Below are 17,682 nucleotides of genomic sequence, written 5' to 3' on the forward strand. Positions count from 1 at the left end.
ATTCAATTTAGTTCAAGTGTGCATGGTAAGAGATTGTGACATTTCAATTAGTTTCTCATGTGGTACACGTTTGTGGTAGGGGTTATTCGAGGATGACAATTCAATTAATAGTCTCATAGTTATGCATATCTAGTAAAATAGGGATTGTAACCAGTTCCCCATGTGACCAAGGTATCACAACTAACTAATTAGCCTAAGAGTCCAACTGGCATATGCACAAGACATAACAATTAATAGACATCTGGGATGTCAATTATTTTTATTAGAGCATTAGATATGTCTAGATCAGTTTAGACCTCAATAATATGTGTGAGATGACCTATGTACTTAGGGCACAAGGATACTGAGAGTAGATGGATGGGTATAGAAGAATTCCTAAAACATCTGCTTTAACCATATTTAGGCGAAGTGTTGGAACATAAGATTTTTTATTATGTTGTATGCAAGGTGTTGAGAGGTCATCTATTTACTAATTGTTTTTCACTTACATGTTCTTTTCTTGTGGTTTTACAGGTAAAGGTGAGTCGCGAGACATAAGGGAAACCAGCGGTCCAACTCAGGTCGTTGCATGGGGTAGAAGATATTTTCATCATTTTTAGTTAATTATAACTTTATCTATTTGTTTTTAGTTGAGACATTATGAATAGATTTGCACAACTTTTATGAATTGTTTTCAAACACTTTTGGTTTATATGAATTATTTAACAAATATATTTTGAGTTATTTCTATCACACCTTTTTTTACACATTTATGTTCAAGTCATTTTAGCATGTTCTTTTATTTCCCTATATGAGTTAAGAGGTCAAGTTGTGCATATCTTTTTAAGTCATATTTTATATAAGAGTATGTATCTAAAGAAGGGTGTTACCATGGGAATGAGTTTAGCTTTGACGAAAAGCACTTGCATAGCATGGTCATAAGTTGCATTAAAGCACGAAAGATGCTAATGAAAGTATACATAAGATTTCTAACTCATGTGATTCCCTAATGTATTTCAAGACAAACTACCAAGGTTAGCACTTGAGAGAAAGAGAGAATTCACCTAACATTGGGCACATCACTGATTTCAAAAGGTCATGTGTAGTATGGCCTCAACCAAGCTATAAGAATTGAAGAAAAAACTTGAAAAATTGTCGGTAATGAATTCATCTGATTGAGTCACTCTCTCTAACAACCATAATCCTATTCGTCAAAAAGAAAGATAAGTCTATGAGAATGTGCACAAACTACCGAGAGTTTATCAATGACCAGTTAAGGAGAACATCAATGTTCTCTAAAATAGATCTAAGGTCCAGATATCACCACGTGAGGGTCGCTAAGAAAAATGTCTAAGACAACTTTCAAGACTATATATGAGCACTATAAATTTGTGGTGTAGTCAAACAGAAAGATAAGTCTCTGAGAATGGGCATTATAGAGGTTTGATGAAAGCATTATGATTTATGAACAAATCATGATTAACAGGTTAAAGAAGAAGAATTCTAAAATATTTTCATTCCCCTTTTTGCTGCATAGGATCATAAATTCCACTCACCCCAAATCCTTTCTAAGCAAAGTTAGCCTGGAAATTAAGAAAATCACAAAACATTAATTGATACCCAAGCGGCACTCTGTTATGGAACTAATGCTATTTGTTATCTGATTCTTGTTAGATTTATAATGCTCATGCACACCCTGAGCAAATAGGTTGGTTGGCCAATACCCAAGTAAATAACATCCATAACTTCTTGTCTTGCCCAGAATTATTTTCTGAATTTGTTTGTTGGGTCTTCAAACTGTTTATAAAGAGCTCAGATGTTATCTTACACTAGAGATAAGATAAAACCCTTGTCACTTCATGCATTGATTGCTCATACGGTCATAATTCCTGTGATGGTAGGCTGCTGACCAAAGAATTATAGATTGGAATCTTATAATATTTGACTAGGAATATATTTGAGTTGGACAGAGAGGGGGCATCTTGTTGCCCGTTTGTCACTGTCTGGCACTTACCTTGATCTGTATTCTATCAGAATGTATCTAAATTTGGTGTTGAAAGGTCGGTTGAATAAAATAATAAACAATGGATCAAATCTAATTAAAACATTTAATAATGTGCAAGAATCATGCCTCTTTTCCTGCTTTTAAACCTGTGCCAATTGTTTGGCATGCAGATTTGACAGATATCTTGGTGAAATCTAAATTTGAGGGTGACTGGGGGTTGAGGGGTCATAATTCGAAATATAATTGTACTTTAGTGATGAATTTTATACATCACAAATGAATAAAAAAGCAGCATGTAATATATTGGAAGTGCTCCAAATAATAAATAAATAAATTTTGAGTAATATTATTTATGTAATTTTTATATATAATTTTATATACAAATAATAACGATATATTATTATATAATTAAATAATTAAAAATTAAAAATAAATAATACCTAATTATACGATGATATATTATTATTTGTGTATAAAATTATGTACAAAAATTATATCTATATAATTTTATTGATAAATTTTTAGCCATACTTCACGTTGAGTCTAACACTAATTAACAATTTTTTAAGGTTTCTTAATAAGTTTATTTTTTTTAAATGTTCTTCAAGTAATTATTTTCGTTATTAAAACATGTTTCTTATTATGAAGTATGACATGTATCTTATTTTCGTTATTAAAACATGTTTCGTTATTAACAATTCTTATTATGGAATAATTGCTAAAAAATGAAAGTTTCTCTTGCAGGAGCATTTAATTTGTGAACCACTACTATTGCCATTTTTATGAGGAGCTACAGATACAACAAACAACAATGATGCGACTAGAGGTGGATACAACTTAAGACGAGTTTGAACACTTTTTGATTTGAATTTGATTCAAATAAAAAATAATTCAATTTGAATTTATCGAGCTAACATTAAGGATGGTTTGAGTTTGATTTGAATTTATAGTTTAAATTCATGGTTTGAATATATAGCTCAAATTTATGGTTTATTGATAAAATGATATTGTTTAACAGTTATTTAATATAATTTGAATCGAGTCACGAGTCAAGTTCAAACTGAATCGAGCCATCTATTTAGCTCGCAGCCAAATCGAGCTAAACTTTCTATAGTTCAAGTTTGGTTCGGTTTTAAAATGAGTTAAATCTCTTAATTCGAGTTTGACTCATATCCAAAGTAAACGAATTCGAACTGAGTTTGGATCCAACCTTAGATGTGATCATGCTAGCCATATCAAATAGTTAATGGTTTTGAATTTACTTTGTTCGGTAATTCACTTAAAAGGACAATCCCTATAGGTGTAGGAGGAAGAACAACTTCATAGCTAGAGCTCTTGTCAAACCTTACAATCTTTGAAACCAGTTAAAAGTCTACAAACTGATACTCTATTAAGTTAAACTACATGTTTGACTATAGTCATTTGACATAAGACACATTTTTGCATGTGTTTTCCCAAAAGCAGATGATCGTGTTAGAAGGGGGGAAATGACTAAGTATAGTCATAATAACAATGTTAGCTAGTGCAAGGTTGATTGTAGTCAGCAAGCAAAGGGATACCTATATAAAGACTATATGATGAACACAGGGAGAGCATGGCTATAGGACGCTCATGTGTTTTAAGTAAAATAAAAGACTATTTTACCCCAAGACTATGTGCAAAGAGGGAAAGAGAATAGAAAGACTTTAACAAGGTAATTTAAGATAACTAGCTATAATAAAGGTGTCTGATTGTGTGAAAAATAAAACAAACCTTGACTGAGTTGAATTTGGGTAAAAAATAAAGAAAGTTAAGGAAAATGTTATACACCTAAATAGTCACCAGTTATCTACATAAATAACATATATGTGAAAGTAATAGGGCTATACGAGAGATAGATACTTATGAGATACCTCATGTACTTTACACCAAGACATATTAGTTTCATAGTTCAATTCAGTTCAAGTGTCATAGTCAAGAATTGTGGCATTTTAGTTAGTTCCTCATGTGGTCAATGAGATACATCATATACACATTCGTGGTAGGGGTAATTTGAGGATGGTAATTTATTTAATAGTTTCATAATTATACATATGTGATAAGAGAAAGATTGTAACTAGTTCCTCATGTGACAAGGGTATTATAGATACTTAACCCAATAGTTCAACTGACATGTGTGCAAGACAGAACAGTTAATAGATATTTGGGATGCCAATTTTTTTATTAAAACATCAAATATGTTTAGATCAGGTTAGACCTCGTAATATGTGTAAGATGACCTATATACTTAGGACACGAGGTTATCAAGAGTAGATGAATGGGCATAGAAGAACATTAGAAAACATTTGCTTTAACTATATTTAGGTGAACTGTTGGAACACAAGGTTTTCTATTATGTTCTATGCAAGGTGTTGGGAAGTAATCTATTTAGCAATTGTTTTTCACTTGCGTGTTCATTTTTTGTGGTTCTGCAAGCAGAGGTGAGTAACAAGACATAAGGGAAACCAGCGGTTCAGCTCAAGTCGTTGCATGGGGAAGAAGACATTTTCATCATTTTTAGTTAATTATGACTTTATATATTTGTTTTTGTTAATAAATTGTGAATAGATTTGCATAACTTATATGATTTGTTTGTAGACACTTTTGGTTTATATGAATGGTTTAATAAATATATTTTGAATTATTTCTGTCACACCTTTTTGTACGCATTTATGTTCAAGTCATTTTAGCATGTTCTTTTATTTTGTTGTATAAGTAAGAGGTCAAGTTGTGCATGTCTCTTTGAGTCATATTTTGTGTAAAAGTATGTATTTGGAGAGAGGTGTTAGAATGGGGACGAGTTTAACTTTGACAAAAAGCACTTGCATAGCACGGTCATAAGCTGCATTAAAGCACGAAAGATACTAATGAAGGGATACATAAGATTTCTAACTCATATGGTAGGCAATGCTAAGATGGAAAGCCTTATTTGAGAGATATGTCAGTGGTTCATGATTTTCCTAATGTATTTCAAGACAAATTGCTAGGTTAGCACTTGAGAGAAAGATAGAATTCACCTAGCACTAGACATATCACTGATTACGAAAGGTCTTGTACAGTATGGCCTTAACCAAGCTATAAGAATTGAAGAAAAAGCTCTAAGAATTGTCAGTAGTGGATTCATTTGATTGAGTCACTGTCTCTAGGAATCTCATTCTTATTCGTTAAGAAAAAAACTAAGTCTCTAAGAATGTGCACAAACTACTGAGAGTTTATTAATGACCAACTAAAGGGAGCATCAATGTTCTTCAAAATAGATCTGAGGTATGGATATCACCAAGTGAGGGTCACTAAGAAAGATATATCTAAGACAACCTTTAGAACTATACATGAGCACTGTGAATTCGTGGTGTAGTCACAAAGAAAGTTAAGTCTTTGAGAATGGGCACTATAAAGGTTTGATGAAAGCATTATGATTTATGAACAAATCATGATTAAGAGGTTAAAGAAGACAATTGCTACATAGGATCATAAATTTCCCTCACCCCAAATCCTTTCTAAGCAAAGTTAGCCTGGAAATTACAAAACATTAATTGAAGTTTGCTTAAGCTCCACCACCTAAAAAACCAACAAATAGCAGGAAAGAAATTGTGAGCAAGAATGTCCTTAGCAAGAGAAATAGTTTGATAAGCTGGATGTAGTTCTCTTTGTTGTGAAAACAATGGATAAACATGTGCTCACAAGTGAGCAAACTGTAATTCAAAAAGATGTAGACAAAATGGTTGATGGAGTAGTGAATGAAGGTGGGGGAACTATTAATTACCCCATAGCTATAAAAAGACAAATATCAGCTACAGGAAACTCTTACTTGAACAAAAACACTTGTGGACACACAAAAATTTGTTCCAACCATTATCAGAGATGATACTTTTTCTAATCCCTCTACTGATTCTCTTGCTCAATTTTACTCTACTCCATCAGACATATTGACTCCTCCAGTTCATCTAAGTCTGCTCCGAGTATTCCAACTAGGAATCCTGGTAAAAGAAAGTTGATTTCCTGAACAACTTTAACTGCTTTGTTGATGTTTGTAGCTACTGCTTTAATTTTGCTTTGTTGAACTATTTTCAATGTGTCCTACGAACATAAGGTACTTGGATTGGTTGATACCTTGTTTGGACTACTATTCTTCAGGATATGATGGTAGAATGATCCATCTGAACAAATATTGTATAGGATAATTGAAACGAAAGTTTTTAAGTTTTAAACCTGTTGTTGCCTTGGAAAGGATTCGTTTGTAAATATTCTTGGCAAACCATGAACATTAATTAATTGGGTGAACATATTGAGCACTTTGTTATCACAAATTTTATATGTTACCTTTTCCCCACTTGAAAAAATTAGTTATATATTACATGATGTTATAAACAACCCAACAGATATTGTCCGCTTTGAGCTTCAGACCCTCACGGCTTTAAAACGCGTTTATTAAGTTAAGAGCTTTTGACCCCTGCTTATATACAAACTCAATAGACAGTACGAGAGCGATGTGGGACTTCAGGTCACAACATACCACCCCCCCGCCATCGCTATCGTGTTAACAACGTATTATAAACAACCCAACAGATATTGTCCGCTTTGGAATTCAGGCCCTCACGACTTTAAAACACATCTATTAAGTTAAAGGCTTCTGGCCCTTGCTTATATACAAGCTCAGTAGACAATACGGGAGCGATGTGAGACTTCAGGGTACAGCACATGATACATTTTGTACTTATTTTAATTTTCATACAAAAAGACAAGTGAACCATGATTTGGTTTTACAAGTGTCAACAATTAAAGGCTGTTTGGTTGAAGATATTGAACATCAGTTTGATAAATAATAACCTATATTTTATTATTTATTTTATTTTATATGATTTATAAGTATTAAAATATTACAGTAATTTTTTATTATTAATAGTAATTTTTTATTATTAATAGTGATATGACAAATAATATAAGAGGTAATCTGATTTCTATATCTATCTTAGGTATTAAAATATTACTAAGGTAATCTTGATTTAATTATAATTATATGTTTATTTATTAATTTTTTAAAAATAAAAATAATCTCATTTTCAATTAATATAACCAATAATATAAAAAATATTTTAGAATAATTATACTCACGGATATTAAAAAAAATTAATACATTAATATTCTTTTATAATCTCTAATTTATACTAAATAATCCTTAAGATAATTTATCTTCAAGATAATCTTTTAATTTTGATAATAAAACATTCTTCAAATTGAATCACTATATAAACAGCATTTCTTCTTTATTTTTATTTAATTTGAATACTGTTTCCTCTGCTAAGCTCATTTGACATTTTGAGTTCTCTAAATTTTAGCTTATTGTTTTGATAATTTCTCTCGAGTTCTTTGGTAGAAAACATCTCTAAATTTTAGATTATTTGAATAGTTGTGCTCTCAAATCGTGATTATAACAAACCTATATAATTTACAGACTCTAACTAGAAGAGACCCAATTCTTCAAGTGTCTGCTTATTGCACGAGTTCTGCATGCTAGCTGCAACATATATGATCTTATGTCATATTGATGAAGGGCACTTGTTGGTTAATTTACATCTCTCAGGTTCAGGTTTGCAGCTTCAATTTTTTCCTGATAAAAGAGAAAGGTTAAAGTTGTGTCACTCTCACATCTTTCTTGTAACTTCGCTCTGCACCACCATAACTATGAATCAGTAGAACTGTCTAGCCAAAAATTAACATCTCCCATTTGTTTTACAGTTACTATGTATATTCTTTCATGGCTTTACTTCTTGGCTCCATTGTGTGGTTATTTAATATCAGTACCAAATATTTTGTTATCCATGAAACAGTCACAACTGAGAATCTATGATATATCAAATTAATTTTATGACGAGATACAGTTGATAATCTGATTTAGCTGTGGATACTGAGAGATAGAACCCACGTTGGTGAGGAAGAATAAGCTTGGAACCCAAAAGTAATCAAGCAAATCTGTAGCTAGTCAAATCAAACTATCTATTACAAGGATGAAGAGAGGCCAACCCATATGAAAGATGCTTCTACTCAAACTAGAAAAAGCTTTACAAATCCGAAACATGTTCTCTTTAAGGGAAATAAGAGAAAGCAATTGAAGTATGGAGAAAACAAAAGATAGATATATATAGATATAACATTTATATTTATATAGCTTCATGTGGCCCTTCATTATTGTTCATTGCTTTTAAGCAAATCCAAAGCTCTCCTAGCCACAATTTTGCAACAAAAGGCTGTGACCCACCAGCTAAGAGTACCCTTTTGGACTTGGAATAATCGTCCATTATTGAGACCTCATCATCAACTATCTGCAAACACAAAGAAGAAATATATAAATAAAAATCAAGTTATATAAGAAAACAAATGTTGGAACAGTGCTGAAGGACTAAAGAGTAACAAGAACATCAAATTTATTACCAGTGTGAAGTCTGGAATTGGATGAGAGATCAAGCCAAGAGTCTGTGTTCTTTGGTGGCCACTCACCGCCAAAGAAGTGGTGTATTGGCTTCTGTATTTCATCTTCTTTTTCATACTTCATTGTTCTAGCTGATTTGAAATCAGTACCCAAAACAAAACAATGCTGCTCCTGTTGTTGTTTGGAGTTTTCTTGAGGAAAAGTTTGAAACTGAGACTGGTCAGAGTATGGTTTATATGAACTTTCCATTTTCAATGGTTGACATGAATCATGTATGCTTCTAACACTCCCTGCAGCTTCTGGGAAAAAAGCTCTCTCATCAACAGTCTCCCTTATCCCATGAAAATACCTAAGTTGCAATAGGAATCAAAATAGTCTAAATAACTAACGGATTACCAAGGCAAAGAAAGCAACAAAATAGTAATTTAAACTTTCCTTGTAGAGCAAACTTATTACCTGTAATCTTTTTCAGCCTGAGAACAAGTTCCAGATTCAAAAAACAAATGATGAGTAGCAGTGATGTTATCATGAGGTGACAAGCTGGAAGAACCGGGAACATTTCTTGAAGAGGAAGTTTGAGGGTTGTAAAGAAAAGGATTGAGAAGAGACGTGGTAGTCTTTTGAGTTGGATCATGATGAGAACAGAGTTCAGGAGATACAGGTGGAAAAGAAGTTGGTGAAGAGTTGATGGAGATGCTGCTTCTGTTGAATGATGGAATTGGTGACGGATTTACTGTTGGTGTTGGAGGTGACGATGAAGTAGCTTCCACAGGCTTTCTTGAACGGTTTCTGCCTCTATGCATGTGCCTTTCACAGTACTTTGAGTCTGGGTAAGCTTCTTTTGAACACCTCCATTTTTTCCCATCTGTTCTTCTGCACCTTCCAGGTTCTGGGTCTGCCTTTCTGCCAAAACCCACCTGAAAACAACCCCACCCAACTGCACCAAAACCGCAAAAGGTGAACTAAAATATCAACAAAATAAGACACTTTTATAAATATATTAAAAAAAGCCTATCTAAAGTTCATGAGCGAAGCCTTACTTGGCTGAGGAGGGAAGAATCTTGAGGTCATTGAAGAATCTAGGCTTCTTTTAATTGAGTAGATGAGTTCTGGAGGAACAGGGACGCCAGAGACCATGTATTTGAATATGAGAGCTTGATGTTCAAGTTCTTGCCATTGAGTTGGAGTAAAAGGAGACCTAATATCTCTTACACTAATTGTTGCATCAGTACTGATCATCTTTGAAACAGAAAAAAGAAGAAGAAAAAGAAGGATGCTTGATAAAAGACCACGAACTTGTTGACGGTGCTGAAGATGACGGAAGATGTAACAAGTTAAGAGAGTTTTGGTCTTGCTGGGTTGATAGTTTTGAAGGGTATTTTCGCACAGTCCATTTGGTTGCAGAATCTTCTTTGTGCATGGATAAAAACTGATGGCTAGGATAAAATTACCGCCATCACCTCACCTCTCTTCTCTCTCGTTTAATTTTTCTTTCTCTCTCCCTAGGGTACCGAGTGAGCTGCCCTTATCATGACTGCAAACCTGCTGCCTTCTGCTCTGATGCTTCTGCCTTGTTGCTGCCCTTGTCTCTGACATCTTTACAGAAATCCATAAACAAATGTACAGAGAGGTATAAGTATAATTTAATTCAAATATAGGCTAGCTTGGCTTGAAATGAGTGCCGTCTCATTTCCTAAAGGCCACGTTAATACATTGTGGACTTATCAATCCTTAAGACCTTACTAGGAAGGTTTGCCTTGTGTTTGTGCTATATAATATTATTTTATTATAAACTACTTTGACATCTGGCAAGGTACAAACACACCTCAGGCTCAGAGGGCCTAGCTGAGAGCCTGGGCCTGCTTTTGTAGTACGGATGAGCTGCTTTTTCTTTTTCAACCTTTTAAATTTTTCCGCTTTTGCCTTCGGTTTGCAAAGATAATCTGGAGAAACAGGGATTGTGGACTTAGGCTTCCTTCCTTTGATAGAACACTTATTTATAATAATAATTAATTTTAAAATAAAATTATTATTTAATTAATAATATATTAAAAATAATAAAATATTATTTATATTTTTAAATTTAAAAAATTAATAATTTATCTTAATATTAAATTTTAAAATCATATATTTTTTTTAAAATTTTTTTTCTTTTTTTCTAATGGTAGGATGACCGATTTTACTTTTTTTTTTTTTATGTATCTTTAATGTGTTTTTCTTTTAGTGACTCATCTTTGTCATCAAATAATAATAAATTATTTTTGATATTAGATAAAAATAATTTTTTTTTGTTATTAAATAAGGATGAGTCACTAATAGAGGAATGCGTTGAAAAAAGGGAGAGAGAGTGAAGTTGTCAATTTTGGCCTTAAAAAGAGAGAAAAATCAGTAAAAAAATATAAAATTTTAAAGTTTAATTTTAAAAAATTAAATAAATTTTATTATTTTTAATATATCGTTAATTAAATAATAATTTAATTTAAAAATTAATTATTTTTGTTATTTTTAATCATATATAAATAAAAATTTAAATTTTAAAAATTATCTGATAGAAAATTGGTTCGGACCAAACCTTAAGGGGTAATATCTCGTTTGGCCTTTTTTAAAACAGTGGCAAAAAAAACCATGTTTTGGAGCTTCAGCCAGCCAAAAAACAATGGTCTAGCACTACCAGCAACCCTTCATGTCAAAAAAAAGCTAATTTTAAACTCGGGTTTGCAGAATTGGTTAGAGATTCCTAGATTGTAAAAGTAACTAGAAACATGTAATTATTTTATTGCTCAGCCAGCAAAAAATTAATGGCTTTCTTAAGAACACTGTTGCAAATGGGGAGAAGTGGGATTTTATTAGGTGGGAAAGGAGGAGCAATAGAAAAACCATTGGATAAAAGAGAGGTTTGAAGTTGTTTGTTTGCTATTAAAAGCTGTATCTTTTAACCTTTGTTGAAAGTTGGCAGGTGAAGTGTCAGCACAGAAGTGCACTCTGAGGTCAGGACTATTCACTCTGTGTTTCTCTGTCCCAAAACACATGCCTCTCTCTCTTGGCTTCTCCTTTATGATGGTTCAACCAACCCACCATGAACTAATATTAATATTGTTATTATTACGGAATCTCACTGTTTGTTTTACAAATTATGCAAAATCTTTCCTTTGAAAGAATACATCTCTTTAGATTCTAGTCTTAGTCATCTTTCCTTGTGAAGCATGGTTGGCAGAGTGTTTTGGCAGAATTTCCAGAGTCATGTATAGGTCTAAACCTTACCTGAGATATTTTTCTTTGACTCAGAAAACCAGACTTAGTGAGTCAGTGTGCTTGCCTGATTCCATGGGTTGCTTCCCAACTGATTGCACTGTGTATTGCAGAAGATAAAATAATAATGAAAAAGAAATTGTTAAGACTCAAGTTAAATGGTCCACCTCCTGAGATAATTAAGTCTGAAAATGATTTTTAGAAAGTACAAGAAAAGAGGTTGCTGTTATTTTTAGAAAATGTTTGCAATATTCTTAAAAAATTTTACAAAATGTTTAATTTTCCTAAATTATTGGGGTCCTTCGTCCTTGGGCACTTCCGATTTAATATTCCCCTAAGAGAAGATGCAATTATCTCATAAAACAAGGATTATTTCCCATTAGAGATGGCAAAGAGGTTGGCCGGTCGGGCCATGCCTTGAGCCCCTTTTTTTCTCCCAGCATGGGTAGAAATGACCCATGTGTTGTCCAAGCTATGCCGCGGGCCTGAACTTCAAACCCACGAGTTAACCAAACCATGTTTCGGACCTGAACTTTAAACCCATAGGTTGTCCACATTGTGTCACGGGCTAAACTTTAGTTGTCCGAGGCATGTCGCAAGCCTGAACTTCAAACCCGTGGGTCACTCTAGCCTAGCTTGACCCAACATTATAACCGAATTAAAAAATAAAAATAAGATGAAATTATATAACAATTTCTACAATTGCAAAAGTCATTCTGCCTTCCTGCAATCCAATAGCCATTAAAGTTTTGAATTTTTTTCTTTTTTTTCTATAAAACTCCCCTCCCCCACTGTCTAACCACACACATCCAAAATCTAATTTCTTAATCTTTTTTTACATTTTCTTCGTTCAGTTTCAATCTCAAACTCTTATAAATCTTAACCAAACATTAATTTTGTCTTACTTTAGCAACTTAGTTTATGTTTGTTTAAAAATTTTGTATTTTTTCATTTATTTTTTGTGTTCTATTTTTATTAAAAAATATTTAAAAAATAATTATTTAACTTTACTAATTTATATTTCCTTTAAAATCAATGCAACAGAGGATTGTAAATAACAGGTTGATCCTCCATATCACATTTTGTTTATATTTTCCAATAATGTAAAATTATTTTTTATAATTAATTGTCATATTATAATTAAAGAAAACTTTTTATTTTATCAATATCATCACATTAGGACTTATTTTCTTTAACGACACCTTTTTGGCTTACCTGACACTTGAGATTTGGAACAACTATTGTTTATATGCTCTGCTAACAAGAAGAACCTAAAAACTAGCACACATAGCCTTTAGATAGTGTCACCTGTTTTTTGGTTTTTGTTTTACCTATTCCTCCACTGTTCCCTTAATGTTTATTAACAATTTAGTTTATATTTTTTTTCCAATTTTGCTAATTATTATTTACTTAATAATATTTTGATAATAAAAAAAGCTTAATATGTTTTAAACTAAAAAGATGTACAAACGATCTAAACAACTTCACTTTGTAGAATTAATTGACTAGAAATGAGTATAACGTAAACATTATAAAAGAGACATTGTAGAAACAAATAAGAGTTCTAAAAACTTAATATGTTTTTAGTTGCTTCTACATAGTTTCTCTAACAGTATTTTTATTGCACCAATTTCTGGTCAATTAAGTTTGGAAAAAGTAAAGTCATCACAATCATTTGAACATTTTTTTCGTTTAAAACATATTTAGTTTTTTCATTATCAAATTATTTTAAAGAAAAATAATAATTAATGAAATTGAAAAAACAAAAGAGAAATTAAGTTGTTAATAAAATATTAAAGGAATTGTGGCAATAGCAGGTACAACAAAAATACGAGAAGAGATATTATTTAACGATCACACACGTGAGTTACTTGATTCTTCTCGTAAGCAAAGTATATGAACAACAATTGTCCCAGATCTTAAGGGACTATTTGGTTTCAGGATTTAAAGATTACTTTTGTAATCTATCTTTTATTACCTTGTTTGATTTGTCAGTAATAAAATATTATGCTAACGTGACAGGTAATATAAGTGATAATCTTATTATTACCTTTACCTTAGGTATTAAAAGATTGCTAAGGTAATATTGAGTTTATTATAGTTATATTATTATTTATTAATTTTTTGAAATAAAAATAAATTTATTTTTAATTAATATAACAAATAATATGAAAAATATTTAAAAATAATTATACTCAAAGACATTTAAGTAAAATAATTTACAAGTTTTCTTTTATTACTTTTAACCAAACACAATAATTATTTATATTTACTAAAATTTATCAAACATAGTAATTATTTATACCCAGTAATCTTCTAAGTAATATATCTTTAAAGTAATCTCTTTATTTTGATAATAAAATATTATCCAAACCAAACGCCCCCTAAGTGCCAGCTAAGCCAAGAAAATGTAGTTAAAAAAAGTAAGTCATAATACAACGTTTTTGATAAAATGAAAAGTTTTCTTTAATTGAAAAACGCTAATTAGTAATAAAAAATGATTTTACAATATTAAAAAATATATACAAAATATGATTTGAATAATCGACTTATAATTTATGATATTTAATTGTATTAATTTAAAAGAAAATATAAATTAGTAAACTTTAATCATTTTTTAAATATAATTACCAATTCGACCCACTGCAAAACCTGAGGGTTGGATCGATAAAGCCCCAATCCATAACTATGAGGGTCCTAGGCTGGCACGGTAGGCCTTACCAAAGCCGGTGTGGCCCCCTATCGTCTCTATGACCTTGTTTTTAAGGCTTGGTATTTTAGGCTAATATTTGTTGCACAGTAGCTTCCTAGGAGCCTCTCTTCCAGAGGCGATCATCTATGCAAGTGATAACTTGTGCCTTTGCTAACGGATTTATATCCTATGACTAGACAATGTAATATGTTAGTTTATATTTCTTCCATATCATCCACCTATAATGAAAAACAATAATTTTATTCTTTATCAGCCGCAATTATAACCATTTTAATGAAACCATATATTTTAAATTAACTACCATAATAGATATTAGGGTCCATTGTTGTACCCTCACCATCTCTACTGTAATCTATCTTTTGAAAGGTTATAAATTGTTAAAACAATATTCATCATGTTACATGTCTATATAGCTTGGCAAACTCTTGAAAGGTACGAAAATTAAGCATTTATGCGGTGAAATTTGTGAAAGGTGAGCCTGGCTACCACTCGCCAGCGTTAGCATGTAGCTGGAAATAGAAAAATAAAAAACAAAAACAAATTTGCATTGAGCATAAAATTTTCCCTATGGATGGGCTTCAATTCATCTTGCAAATTTAAGCCATTTTTGGGATTTGCCATGTGACCCATTTATCAGCCCAGACTGACTTCAATTGAAGTGAATTATCGAATTGGTGACTTACAATTTGGTAAATAATTAGGCAAACCATTTTCTTTAACACTAGAACTTTCGAAAAAAATGTTTAAATTTGATCATTATATCTAGGGTTTATTCATATTATTGACTTACCAGAGTATAATTCGGCAAAAAAATATCATGAAATAGGTAAGTCAAGCCTGTCCAAGTTTACAGCATTGAACAAGTACAGGTGCAGTAATATTGTCCTTTGGAAAGCATATTATGATTCAGTGTTGTCCAGAGAACTAGTCTGGCAATGGCAAATTCAAGCACGTATGATTGCACTAGTACAATCTACCTTTCTCATATTCATCAAGAAAAATCGTCAGAATGCACGTTTCAAAGCCTGTAAATGCAAACTTTGAATGCTATTTTCTTCTGTCTAAACAACAATTTACTGAACAAAGATTCTAAGATCTTCAAATTTTGTCCGCTTCCTATTTCTACTTTGCATCGTCACAAAGTCAGTCTGCTACGAAATTGTAAGAGAATATTTGGACCTTACCGGCATAGTTTTAGCTTTATTTACCCTTATATTTTCCATAAATTGCTGGCTTCCTCGAGTATTAAACCTACGATCCTTTGCAGCTTATCTTTGACCCTCCATTTCAAAGTTCCAGGAAACTTCACCTGCGGCTGTAAATTTTTTTTTTTTTCCAGTTGTCAGAATTTTTTTTAATGTTATTTTGGAATCAGCTATGCATCCGTAAGATAGAGACAAAATCTTTTAATAATGCCAATGATTCATTTTTTAAAATATTCGAAATTGTCATTCCCATATCTTTAGTGAATGAATGAGGACATTTTCGTAAAATGCGAAGACAAATCTGTTTAAATCTCTGCACAAATGTTCATGTTACGTCTTTATTTTCCTTTGCTATTTTAATTTTAGTGATAACTAAAAGTTTTTTAACCATGGAAAATGACTATTTCCCACCTAATAGTTAATAAAAGATTTTTTTTTTCCTACTTTAAGTTTGGAAAATTTATTTTTCAGCTGTCTGACAATTTTGTTAATGAAAACTGTTAATTAAAAGGTTAAAAAAGTCATTTGCTTGAAATATTCTTTAATCGATGGAATCCTATTCTCATCACAAATTCTCTAAGCTAGCTCCTCTAACCAATCAAGCCGCTCTTTCATCAGGAAACTGTACGCTATTGGCTCTAGCATTCTCATCGCCAATTTCCGAAGCTTTGAACTCCCTCGTTGATTCTTACAATTACTCTCACCAACCTTGATATTTTTTTGGTTCAAGAAACTGCGTCGTTGTAGACAAAAATGATCAAGCAAAGCGAAGTCCAAGAGAGACCTTAATGGCTGACCTAAGTGGTGAAATGTCAAAAGTTATTTATAAATGTTTAAAGTTTAAATAATCCTGATGTGATGTATTATAATAAAATTTATTTTTAATTTATCAAGTCTGTAATTATGAATCTAAATGGCTACTAACTTCGAAGGTTTTACAGTAAGAGTTCTTTGGATTAATTTAAAAAAAAAAAAGAGTCCAAGATTAGATTTTGGATTTGATTTAAAATTAGTGTAACTCAACATTAGAGATTAGAAGATAAATATGAGTGGTGTGGTGCGGTTTGATATATCGTGAGTGGAGAAGAGATCTGTGACATCAATAGTTTCGAAGAGTGTGTCCATAATGGTGGTGACTGACTTGATAAAATTTGGATGGACGAAGAAGTTCTTTATTTGAAGATCAAAGAAGCGTAAGTGGAGAACTACGCTGGCATTAACTTGGGCTTCAATATGTGAAGTTAATGGGTTTGAGTGGTGTCATTAATTTGTGCTAAGTATTGAGGACAATTTTATAATTTCACTAAAAGATAAACCAAGTAATTTATTGAGGAATCAGACGATTTACACTAACAGATTTGATGGATGGGTGGGAAGACAAACCTTTTAAACTTAGAAGGTGGAATCTCATTTCATCAAAGTTTGGGTGGGATATAATCATTTGGCCTCTAACTATAAGGTAATTGGTTTTTATTACTCTTTTCTACCCTTATTGTCAACGTTGTGAAGTCTATGTTTCTACATTATAAGTCAGGAGAATAAGACAGAAATTAGCTAAATGCTTCTTCTTAACCTAGCTTCCGTTTGTCCAAAATTCTCTTGTTTCCATTGGGCAATCGCTTTACGAAATCAAGATAAAAATCAATCCTCATTGACAAAGATAAACTGCATAGTCTTAAGATAATCAAAATATGACAAGCCACACTTAATATAAAGCTAGTGTGAAAACTGAGGCATATCCAGTGGATAAAAATCTTAACAGAAAGGGAACCCTTGAAGGCCACGCATTGTTTCGTTGGTTGTGATTTGTAGGACAGCAAGGCTTGAAAGATAATTTTAAGCTTTTAGCTGTCAATCTGTCTTCTTATGAATCTCCTTTCTCTCTTCCCATGTGCAGCAACTGGACAACACTTACGATAATTTATTAACGTCCCAATACCTTGTCAATTGTCTACCACTATCTAATTAATTAGTTCCATTTATTCTAAAAATTAAATTTCTAAAGATTCATCAAAAACATAAAACCCCTTAATATTCTCCATTTTGAGTAACGGTTAAGACATAAATTAATTTGTGTATAAAGCTG

At 31.9% G+C, this 17,682-nt stretch overlaps 1 protein-coding gene across 1 annotated transcript; it reads right to left on the minus strand.

Annotated features, from left to right (window-relative positions):
- Positions 1-7,959: 7,959 nt before the first annotated feature.
- On the minus strand, positions 7,960-10,047 carry LOC123218583 (growth-regulating factor 5-like). The gene is made up of 4 exons (XM_044640078.1): positions 9,470-10,047; positions 8,886-9,366; positions 8,432-8,778; positions 7,960-8,322 (listed from the first exon to the last, which is right to left on the minus strand). Exons 1-4 carry the CDS (start codon positions 9,666-9,668, stop codon positions 8,315-8,317), a joined length of 1,035 nt encoding a protein of 344 aa, XP_044496013.1. The 5' UTR covers positions 9,669-10,047; the 3' UTR covers positions 7,960-8,314.
- Between the last annotated feature and the right edge of the window lie 7,635 nt (positions 10,048-17,682).

Source organism: Mangifera indica, chromosome 6 (assembly GCF_011075055.1).
Source record: "Mangifera indica cultivar Alphonso chromosome 6, CATAS_Mindica_2.1, whole genome shotgun sequence".
Taxonomy (NCBI): Eukaryota; Viridiplantae; Streptophyta; class Magnoliopsida; order Sapindales; family Anacardiaceae; genus Mangifera; species Mangifera indica.

Excerpts from the sequence above, each read along its gene's own strand:
- LOC123218583 (XM_044640078.1), bottom strand. The coding sequence starts at position 9,668 with ATGATCAGTACTGATGCAACAATTAGTGTAAGAGATATTAGGTCTCCT. Across the intron at positions 9,367-9,469 it reads ATTCTTCCCTCCTCAGCCAA|TTGGGTGGGGTTGTTTTCAG; the intron begins GTAAGGCTTCGC and ends GTTTTGGTGCAG. Across the intron at positions 8,779-8,885 it reads CAGGCTGAAAAAGATTACAG|GTATTTTCATGGGATAAGGG; the intron begins GTAATAAGTTTG and ends ATTGCAACTTAG.